Consider the following 12,003-nt stretch of genomic DNA (forward strand, 5'->3'; position numbering starts at 1 on the left):
TTGTAGTATTTTTGTTTGGCCCTTCTTAATCTCTATATTAAATACTCGAGTTTTAGGAATATAATAATATATGTCTTTCATTAATCATAAAACAACAAATATTAAGCATTTAATTATTTAATTAAAGATATATTGTCATCTTATAGTTCATTTATCTCTCCTACGACAAGATGCATCTCTTGCTTTCGTGCACAATTCACATTTGCAGTGTATGCCGGTCGCCTGAGCTTCGGGGCTGATAGTTCGGATATGCGTTCGGTTCGGTGCTGCTTTACTGGCCAGCCGACCAATCAACAACGTGCTGCCTGCTGCTGTAGCAGCGAGCTGCTTGAGGATCTGCGTCGTCGTCGGCAGCAGAGGCAGAGGCAGTGCCAATGTTATTGTTGTTGTTGTCATACTCTCAAACTGGGCGTATGAGTATTTACGTGTATGTGTGTCTGTGTGTTTAAAGTGTTTTGGGCGCTTTGGCTTTGGCTTTGGCATGTCGCTGTCAACATCATCAGCATGCGTTATGTATGAGTGTGCGTACGAACATGTGTGTGTGTGTGTGTGTGTGTGTGTGTGAGTGTTTGATAGGTGGACGTGCGTACCCTTATCGTAAAGTGTCAAAGAAAGTGAGATTTCTTTTTTCTTCACCTCGTCGAGTATTCCGTGTTCTTTGGGGGGCGTCGTAACCTAGCCAGCATAGAGGTAGGTAACTGCCTAATTGTATTTCGAACTAAAGGTAAAGGGTGTACACACATGCATACACATACACACATACTATATACATTTATATAGATAATGCTATAGTAAAATAGATAACCCTAAACTATAGTGGGTAAAAAATTATCAGTTTTCTTCATTCCACAAATTATACTTATAGAGAGGACTTTGTATTTTTAAGTGAATTGCTTTGCACCTGATTTAAAAATACTATTCATATTCCCATGTACTCACATGTATATTGTCCCTCCTCATTAATGCTAACATTTGGTTAAAACCATTTTGGGTTTGCGGTGCGTAGATGATTAGATAAATCTGAAGTGATTTTTATTTATGGTATGTAGTTGGAGTATAATCAAATTGTTTTGATGTCTAATATAGTTGCAGGCACTTTTGTTATCACTAATTCGCCGTCTGTGTTTCCATACTAGAAATTTGGCAAAATTTCCTCATTAGTTCACCATATCTAAATTGACTCTTCATACGTATTTGACTTTGAGTAGGGTCACGCGTGTTCGTCGAGCTCCTAGGACCTCAAAGCTGCAAGATCATCAGAGCTCACATTGTACGGAAGCGCACAATGTGCGAATTTTGCGTACGTGCGTGGATTATGTGGATTAGATAGTGCGTACATCGTTTTTGGCTTTTGATTAAGAAGAATAAAGAAGATTTTTTCGGCGGATATAATCTATTATGAAGTGCGTTTGTGTGTGAATTAGTGCCTGGTACAATAGATATAGCGTCTTTTTAGTTAAAGTTACTTATTGTTTGCCATTCCAGTGATATTTAAATGGTCCTTTATATAAAAATTTCCAAGAAAATTACTTCTTTTTCCATAGAATTCCATGGTTATCTGTGATAAGCTCATTTTTTTCAATGATTAAGACATTTTACAGAGTTTAGTTTAATAGTTTTGCTTTGTGTCAACTCTCTTGTGTAGTGTTGCTCAACAAAGACTTTACGCAAGGACTAGTGTTGAGAAGGAGTTCGTACGCTTCAATTATTGTATTGTGGCAACTCTATTCAATAGTATTACTTAAATTTACGGACTTTGCTTTGTCACCCTATACGTAGTATCGAAAAGACTTAAAATTACTCCTAACTTTAGTTGCTTTATCATTGGGGCTTACACTTTATCTACAATGATCTTTCCCCTTAATGATATGTTGGCTTTGTGGCACTTTTTTTACTACACTTATCACATATGTATGGTGAATCAACCCTTTTAATAACAAATTTAATAAGCAATTTCTTAACAGTATAGTTTGTTCAGTAGCACACTTTTCTAAACAGGTGAGAACTTATATTTTTTGGCCTCTAATCTCTATTTTTTTGGTCATAATTTGATAAAATCAATCGCGCGATCGATTGAATTTACTTCTTATACGCGATAAGCCCTCATTTCTGAAACAATACGTCATTTTAGGATAGTTTTGCTTTGTCGCAACTCTTATCTTTGGTGTTGGTCAAGAAAACCAGTGTTGGGAAAGAAGTTCAAGTGGAATTCTCTTATCTCTTTTCAATTTGTGATACATTTCGTTAGCACAATTTCAACGGTACTTTTTGTGTTATGAAAATGTTTGCATACGGAAATCAAGATCTGGCATTTTTTCAAGGACGTTCTTGATATATTTATTTATTTACTTTCATTCAACAAGCTTATCATCAACATCATCATCATCTTCAACGTTGACTTTTTTTGTGGCTCTCTTATTTTTTTGTGTTTTTTTGGCTGTCTGGATCAAAATTGAATTTCAAAATCATTGTATAATTTGAAGCACTTAACACAAAAAAAAAAAAAAACACAAAATGAGGCAAAAAAAGTCTGGATTTCTCACCGTGTCTGTGTCTCATCTGATATGTATTTTGTATGTCTACACAACGTTTAAGCTAAGCAATGGCACGAGGGATGGGATCGGAATCTGGATTTGGATCTGTATCTGTATCTGTGAGCGCAGACGACGTCGGTTATGCAAAGTTGCAATCGCATCATAATCTCAAAAAAAAAAAAAAATATGTGGCCAGAGAGATAAAGAGGCGCACGAGAAGTTCTTTTCAGACGACTTTATATAATAATGTTTATTTATTGGACTGACTGGATTGACAGAATGACTGCCTGTCTGACTGACTGACTGACTTGTATATGCGACATATTTGCATAGAATTTGTCCCACTTTATAAATCGTCAACAAAACACAAACACAGACAACAAAAAAAAAAGAAAAAAAAAATGAAACAATTGCCAGACTATGGCAATTGGAATGCCAAATTGTGAGTCAAAAACTAAAAGAAGCTTTCGATTTTCTATTCAATTTCAAGGCCTAGAATATTTTCTTCTTGTCGCGTCTGTCGCGTCGCATAATTGGCATTTTAATACCCTTTAGATGCAGTCCAAGGAAGGTATATACATATATACCACCATATCTCTAGAGGTGAGTATAAGTCAGGACTTTGCAAGGAACTTTATTCCGACCAGCAAAAGGTGACGATTCTAGGCCTACTTGATCTACCCTCAAAGATCCAGGACCTTTTGCAGGAGTAAATAAACCAACTTCAAATTCCACATTTTTCTAAAGTAAGTAGAATAATATTTTCTTGCCTATTAAAGGTCAACAAAGAAAGTTAACACTTTCATAGAAAGACTACTTTTTAGCAAAATTTCTCCATATTCGAGTTGGTCTTTGTTACCCTTTCCTTTACAGGGTATTTAACGCAACATACATCTCTTTGACATTGGTTGGATATGTATTTCTTTTGATCTAGTTGGAGACAATTGTCAACATAGAATGTGCATGCTTTATTCTAATTTTAGTCATTTCATTTTTGGACCCGCCTCAAATGTCTCACACGCTCGTGCCAGTTAAGAGTTAAGAGTTAATTTTAAATCGACTGAGACTGAGACTGACGCTGTGGCGGCGGCAATTGCGCTTAATAAAAACTTAAATTTAAACTATACAAAAAAAAAAAAGGGAACCAAAACAACACGTGGAAGAAAGAAAGCACTTTAAAATAATATATAAGTATAAATACATTTATTTACCACTTTTTCAGTTTTGCGTAGGTGTTTCGTCCACCTGGTTGAAATCAGAGCAGGTAGAGGGAGCATAATAAGTAGGTTTTTATTTTGGCTACTGTTTGGCGCCCATATTGATAAGAACTTTTTTGCCAAGGTTGTTTTGAGTGGGCTCAAGAAAAACCATATGGTGTGGATGAGAGTAAAGGTTTGCCAAGCAATTGATTTAAAAGTGACTTAACGACAGAGTAAAACACTTGATCAAAACTTAAATAAATGCGACTAACTTTTACCTATTAGTTAGATGACTAAAAAAACTAGATTAGGGAAACTCTGATCAGTAAGATCTTAACTAGTTTCAGCCACTATAAGCCACTTAAACACAATAACAACACTCCAAACTAACGGAAATTAAATATTTTACAAGCAATTAAAGTCTTTGTACTTGATTGGGCGAAAGTAAATCACTTAATCACTTAACAACATGTTTTCCGGTTCGTACTTAATAGTTTCAATTGATTTGCAAGCCATTAATCCGAATCTATAAATAGTTCATTGTGTCATATTCATCCAAATTTTGAACTATTTCAACGTTCGAACTAAGAACCGATAATGACTGTGTGATGTGATGTGATGATAATGATTCGCCTCTTATCGGACAAATGGGCTTTGTATTTGGTAGGGGGGGGGATGGCCAATGGGGTGATTGAACCAATCAACAAACAAAATATTATTAACTATAAAAGGTTTGATAATCTATTATGATGATATTTAGGTGCAACAATGTTAAAGTTGATATTTATGTGTATGGGACAAATTGCATAATAACCGACTATCGGGGAACCTACCTGCTGCCTGATGAATAATACTCCACATACATTCTATATACAATACGCCCAGTGTATTCTGAGGATTTTTCATTAATTATGTATGCATTTTCATGCCAGCCAAGTGCAAGTACCAAAAATTTATTTAAGCATCAATATAACACGTAATTAACATAATTGTGCCTTGACTTGGTCTTGAACGTTCCCCCTTTACCACGGGAGGCGACAGAGAGGTATAGTAGGCAGAATGCATGAGATCAGCAAAGGCCCCAAAAGAGTGGGCAAAGGGAAAGAAGAGAGAGAGAGAGAGAGAGTAAGTAAGGGGTGTGGAGGGGGAGAAGGTGAGGTCTATTAAAAATACATCGACAGCGAACCAGACATTGCAGACCAACCGACCGACCGACCAGTCCCAGTCCCAGCCCCAGCCCCAGTCCCATTCCCAATCTTCATCCCAGACCCAGTCCGGGGGTGTTGCCAATGTTGTTGCTGCTGCTGCTACTGACACTGACTTCTGTTGGTGCTTGGTTGGGCTTTGCCTTGCTGCTGTTGGGCTGACTGGTTGGTTGCTTGGTGCTTGGTGGCTGGTGCAACCGCCGCCCGAATGCAGTTGTCGTGATTGTTGTCTCAGATTGCATGTGGAATGCAAAGACCAGGAGCCAATTTGTTATTGTTGTTGTCTGCCCGCTGGCTACCGGCCGGCTACCGTTCATTGCGTTCGTGCAGCTGCTGTTGCTCTTGATACTCTAACCGTCCCAAAAAAAGGTATCATCAATTTATTGAGAGAATTTGTTACAAGCTACAGAGAACTCATAACCGCAGATGGAAAAGTATTCCTATTCCTTCCTTAAGAATGATGTTTTATAACGCCAACAATTTGTTACTATATGATGTATATATTTCTAAGTTTTTACATAAAATCTATTAAATGTATTAGGTACTTATACATATATCTACATATAGATTTAATTGTGTGTAAACTTTTATATCAAGTAAAAATTAAAGTAAGAAGGATAATTTATACAAAAGTACGTCCTAATTATTATTATAAGAATTTATATTAACTTTATACGTATTGAATAAAGAAACCTTTTAGTTTAGATGAAACTTTTTAAAGATTTACCGATATGATTTTTCATTTTTTTGATAATAGATAATGTTCCCGTTTTCAATTTCTCAAAGATTTCTAGGAAATACATATAATATATAATATATAAATAAAATCTGATATGTAAACTGTTCTATAATAAATTATTTCCAATCTAAAATGTCAACCTTTTTCAATTCTAGGTAATCTAAACTTTTTGAGAACATTTCAAAGATAAACTTCAAAGATCAAGGATGTGTCTAAAATATATAGAAACTTAAAATTGTTTAGCTATCCGAAATGTTTTGAATAGTTTTTGATAACTTGAATAATTTGACTCATTCGAAAGAGCATTTCAAAGTTGTGAAGCAAAATTGTTGATTGCTTCTCTTTGCCTTCTTATTATTAGTTTTCGTTTTACTTTAATTTTGCTGTTGTCGTATTTTTTGTTTTTGGTTTTTAGGTCTTTCGCGTGCCGTCGTTTGGCTTCTGTGTTGCTGCTGGTGCTGCTGCTGTTGCTTCTGGTTGATGGTGGCTGATGCAGGGAACTGGGAACTGGGAACAGGCCCAGTCCAGACTCAGACCCCATGAGCCAGACAGATCGTCGCACTTTTTGCAGTCGAGACATCCACAGGCCAAGTAAATGTTGTTGCCGTTCTTTTGCTGTTGTTGATTGTCAAAATTGACAATGAATGCGTTCGGGTTTTGGTTTTCGTTTTTGGTTTTGGGGTTGGAGAGTTGGGCTGACCCATCCCCATTCCCATTCCCATTCGCAGCCCCCCCCACTCTCCACCTCCATCTCGAGAAGAGACAAGTGCAGCAGCCGCATGTCTGCTGTTTGTCTGGAGGCCGTTGCATGTCAATGATGTTGCTGCTGTTGCTACTGCTGCTGCTGGTCCTTAAGTGATGCATTCAGCGCCTGCATCCCCGATATGGCAGGTGAATAAGGCAGACCAGACAGATAAATAGTTTTGCTCTGCTACGGCGCACTGCAGCCGTTTCACACTTTAAATGATATGCACAGAGAGGCCAACAGACCAAGTCTGTGGCCAAGTCTGTAAACTGTAAGCTGAGATGGCAATGGCAATGGGGAATGGGGAATGGGCAATGGGAATGGAATGGAGGAGGGAGACAGACAGAGAGAGAAAGAGAGAGAGAGAGAGAGAGAGAGACGGCTAGCAATTATTACTCTGTCTGTCTGTCTGTCTGCAGGTTTTACCATATTTCTTCTTTTTTTTTTCTTTTCGTTTTTTAATTATCTGTTTCCAAAGAAGAAAATTTTTTGATGACTAAGCACAAGGTAAACGATGGCAAAACAAAATTCAATTCGTTTGGTAATAACATTTTGATAAAGATATAGAATAAATTAATTTACCTAGTTATTCTTCCCTCCAGTTGTGGTGATTTTGTTCTCCTTTCTGTCTATATCTCTCTTGGCCACAGAAAAAAAAGAACTCAAAAGTAGTAAAAGTGAAAAATTATTCTTTGATTCTTAGTCCATCATCACATATGGGCACCTGTTGTTGTCCACACACACACACATACACACACTCACAAGCAGTTAATAGACTGAACAGAAGACCAATTCAGTCTACAGTCCAAGTCCGATTCCGAGTCCGAATTCAAGTTGTTTGTCTGGAGTCTTTCTAGAGTTAATTTCCAGGCATTTCAGGCAAATCAAAAAGGCCATCATCAAATAAATGAAGATGCATCCTCGGACCTTAAATGGCTTAAATATCTCTCATACTCGCCAGCATTCTCCGAATGACTACGTGCATAACGAGGACAATGACGATGATGATGATGTTTTCTGATGATGATGACAACGACGTCGACTGGTTGGCTGGCTGGGCTGGCCTTTCCTTCCTGACTTTGGAGATTTTATTTATAGGACAGGCAAAACGGCGCGTGCCAGCACGTCAACTGTGTAGCAAACAAATAAAGTGCATAGACCACAAGACCACGTGGTTGACAATGAATTTCACATTCATTGTGAAGCAACAGTAGCTCCAGTCTGTCAACTACTTCAGAGCTACTTCAGTTTCCAGTCCGGTCCCGTCTAGGTCTGGTCTCTCTGTCCATGTCGATGACATATAAATGAATGAAATATCGTTTATGGTAATTTTACCCTTAAATGTATGCTGAAAGTTTTCTGCTAACTATGCTAATGAAAGCACACTATGCCACACTATACAACAGAATTGCGGTCTACCTATGTATGTATGTATATGTAAGTGTGTCTCTGTATACTATGAATGCCAAATTGGCAAAGTTGGATAGCGAAAAAAAAGTGTTGCAATTCAAATCAAACTTTTTGACGGCATGAATATGACAGCATTTAATTGACTCAGTTTATCAACCTATAAAAAAAAAGCAGAAAACTTTCTGCACAAGCAAAAAGTGGGCCACGTCCTCTCCTTCCTGTGAAGGGGAAGAGGAAGTGGTCTATGTATATATAGTTATTATTCATAACAAATTTGTGTCTTATATATTATATATGAAAAAGAAAGCTTCACGTAAATAACAACTAAAAAAAGACAATCCTACAAAAAACAAACTGTAATGGCTGGTTGGATGGTTTTGGCATTAAAATAAAGGAAATATCACTATAAAAAATATATTTTACTTTCAAAATTTTAAAAAATATTTCCAATCACAAAACTACTGGAAAAAATGTCTAAAATCAACAATAAATTGCTTATATTATATGAATTGATAACATAATTTTTATATGCAGATGGGAGATTTTAAGGAGGAAAAGTTTTAAAATAAACATTGGGACTTGAGACTTTTTTAGTATCCATCTACATTTAAATTCTTGAACATATTATTTCCTTAAGAAATAAGTCAAAATAAGCAATCTTTGAGTTCTTTAAGGGAAAATAGGAAATCCTAAAATAACAATTTGTTTTTTAAAGCTTTTTGAGTAAAGATAAAATAAAAAAACAATAAAAGAAACATTTTATTTAACACAGAAAATATTTTTACATCCTTTCTCAAGGTATTGGTAGATTTGTCAGCTGTGTATAGAAATTCTTTTAATATTAAATATTTTTAATGCCAAGATTTTATTTTTTTTTAAATATTAACTTTGGAATAATATAGTAGCTAGTAGGTATATTCTTATGTTTGAACATTCAAGTACTAACTTTGAAGAAAATTTGGCAAATACCATTTTGATAAAAATATATTATAAGATTCCATCTCAAAGTGATTGGTCTGCAGATGGCTGAAATTCTAGATTCTTATTTTTTAAAGTTTTTTTTTTTGAAAATATAATTTATAACTTTGTTAATAAACTAACTACCACATTTTTAAAAGAAACTCATTATCCCTCTCGAGAAGAGACCAAATAATAATAAATAGGCTTAGACTCTGACACTCCAAAATAACCCATATACACTAAATCGATCAATCTCCCCCTTCATGCCCCTTTTGCAACGACACCATATCAATCGAACACATTCTCACCAAATGCAAAACGCTATGTTAGCTCTTAAATAAATAAAAATAAATATTTAAATATCATAAGGCCTATAGCTAGTACTAGATTTGACAGTAATTTCCAATAGAATAAATAAGTAATAATTCAAATTTTTTTTAAGTTACACAACTTATTTTGCTGTAAGCAAATATATACATAATATTTAATTAATATTTTTTAATATTACAAAATTGTAATACTTTGATGGAAGTTCCAAACATTTAAAATTTATAAATTGTGCCTCTTTATAAAATAAAAAAGAAAAAAAATCAAAGTGTAGGTACTTTTTAATTTCTTTAATTACAACTTCATTGCTTTGCTTTGTTTTGTTCAGTGTACAAAAAGATGACCTAATCTGCGGTTGTATTTTAGCTTGCATACTTTTCGGCTGAGCGCAAAAAGTTGTTCTCTGTTTAATGTCACTGAGAAAGTCAGTTGCTCGTTTAGTTTCACTCAGTAGTTTAGTTCAAAATTGACAAAATACTTAATCTACTTTAACAAAAATGATGTGCGATGTTGGCTTACCTTGTGATTATGATCCATGCTCTTGCCCCAAGCCGCCTCCTGTGCCGGGACGCAAGTTCACCACATTGTTGCTTCACTGTTGGCAGCGTGAGTACGACAAGCGGCCTTATAAGAATTTTCAATTTCGTCGCTTAGACTTTGAGGAGCGTATGAATCGAAAATATCATTGCCTACGTGATTTTCGTGTTATTGTGAGATATCTAACAGAATGTCATAAAATGCATTCGGTATCCATTTCGAGTATTGTGATAAGCAATTGGGAAACCAGAATCATGAGGGAATTCGTTCGTGCACTTCGAAAAGTAATGCAGATTGAGTTGAAACTTATGAAATTGCCATATGAATTCTTTGTGATGATGCGTCTAAGTGCTTCGGTATGGAAAGTGACGCATCTGAGTCTGGAGGGTGAGTGCCATTCCACACACATTCCTTCTGCTCTGATCTGATCCTTATTGTTAACTCTAGGCACACCTTTATCCGATTTGGATGTCAGTATGCTGCGTGAATTTCTGCTGGCCAGTGAAACATTGCTCTCCCTCAATGTGAATCATTGCGGTTTGACTCAATATAATTTTTGTCTGATTGCCGATGGAGTCTACAAATCAAAGACAGTGAATTGTCTGAATGCCAGCCGTCTGTTGGGTCTTCAGCTTAGTTTGGATACCGAGAAAATGGTCTCAATTATCGGCTCACTATTAATGCAAAATGGCCTTGTGGAGCTGACCATGCAGCAATGTGAGTTTAGTGCCCAGGACATGGAGGTCATTGGCGAGTATTTGGGCTCTAAGCAAAGCGTCTTGCGTAAACTCAATTTGGCCAGCAATCACATTGCAGCGGACGGTGCTCTCTATTTAATGCGAAACCTTGCCCACGGTGTCCGTTTGGAGCATTTGGATATTAGCTGCAATTCCATTGGCACACATGGCGGTGAATGGATAGCCAAGTATTTGAGTTCCTGTCGCTTGCTTCAGCATTTGTATATCAATTATAATGAAATCGGGGCGGAGGCCATTAACCTCATACTCCTCACTCTAAAGAAGCCCTGCAAAATGAAGCGTTTGAATATTTATGGAAATCACTTTGATGCACGCACGGCCATGATTTTGAGACGTTTGCTCGACTCCGAAGTGGTTTTGCATGAGGAAATTGATGTTAGTTATACCTTTGATGAAGATCTCAATGACTATCGTGTAGTGCCTTGGCGTTAGTTCCAGTTAATTAACTAAGCTTACATTTTGTTTTGAAAGAATTTTAGTGTTCTAACCCAACACACCAAGTAAAGGTTACTAATAAGCCAAAAACCATTTAGTCGTTGTAATATTTACTAAAATAAACTTAGTTCAAGGCCTTTACATTTCCTGTGCTACTTAAAATCCTTCAATATTTTCTTCATGTTAACGAAATAGGATACTTATATTTGGTTAATTTGTATCCTTTTAGATAAGATAAAGTTACTTTACTGATATGAGACTTATTTATGCAAGTAACCCAAAGGGCTTTAGATACTGAACTCGTTTCTGTTCAAGTATTCAATGTAATTACTGTGATTTCCTTTCCATTTTATCCTACTTAACCGTCATAAATACAACTTACTGAAGTAAATTTACTTATTTATTACAATTCATACATTTATTTTCAAGTCTTGACAATCCTCAACTAATTACCGAAATTCTGACTCTGATTAATTCTAATCTTAGTTTTGGAGTTAATACATTATGGTTGCATGTCCTTGTAACATCCTATAAAATGCTTAGTCGATTTTCGAAACCAGTTTGTAAACTATTTAGAAATTCAATAAACCGATATATGCACTTACAAGTACTTACTTGTAACCGATTAAGCAGTTACCAATTAAAGCTAATCTTCACTTTCAATCCAACTTAAGGTCCTGTTTATTCTAGTTTCTTTATATTTCATAAAAAGTTTTTCGTTAAACGAAACTATTCAATTATGTCGTAGAAGTTCATTTCCAAATAACTTTCCTGATCAAATTTATAATAATTTTAAACCTCTCCAAATTTGGAGTCTATGCAGTTCGATTTTGTTTCCATTTTATATCCTTTTGAAAGCTTTTGAACGTTACAAAACGAAAGCTTAAAGCTCTGCTGTTGCAGCCTTTTTACGGTTTTTTTCCTAAATAGTTGTATGTGAGAGAGTTTCGGGTTTCAAATAAACCGTTTCATTCAGTATTCTCAATTATTTCATTTATAAAATAGCAAATAAATGATGTTTAAAAAACTTGTCAAAGCTTTTGTCAAGAGAAACAGCTGATTTTGGCAAGTCTGGTAACTTTCACTTTCGTTTCCGGCTTATCTCTCTCTCTCTCGCTTTACCATTCTTGCTGAAGTGCTTGTGTGTGTGTGTG

At 35.7% G+C, this 12,003-nt stretch overlaps 1 protein-coding gene across 1 annotated transcript; it reads left to right on the forward strand.

Annotated features, from left to right (window-relative positions):
• The first annotated feature begins 9,548 nt into the window (after window positions 1–9,548).
• On the forward strand, window positions 9,549–10,990 carry LOC6646226 (dynein regulatory complex subunit 5). Its single transcript, XM_002068805.3, has 2 exons — window positions 9,549–10,043; window positions 10,104–10,990. The coding sequence occupies exons 1-2, from the start codon at window positions 9,617–9,619 to the stop codon at window positions 10,844–10,846; spliced, it is 1,170 nt and encodes a 389-aa protein (XP_002068841.2). The 5' UTR covers window positions 9,549–9,616; the 3' UTR covers window positions 10,847–10,990.
• The last annotated feature ends 1,013 nt before the right edge of the window (window positions 10,991–12,003 follow it).

The sequence above is a fragment of the Drosophila willistoni genome (assembly GCF_018902025.1).
Source record: "Drosophila willistoni isolate 14030-0811.24 chromosome 2L unlocalized genomic scaffold, UCI_dwil_1.1 Seg72.1, whole genome shotgun sequence".
Lineage (NCBI taxonomy): Eukaryota > Metazoa > Arthropoda > Insecta > Diptera > Drosophilidae > Drosophila > Drosophila willistoni.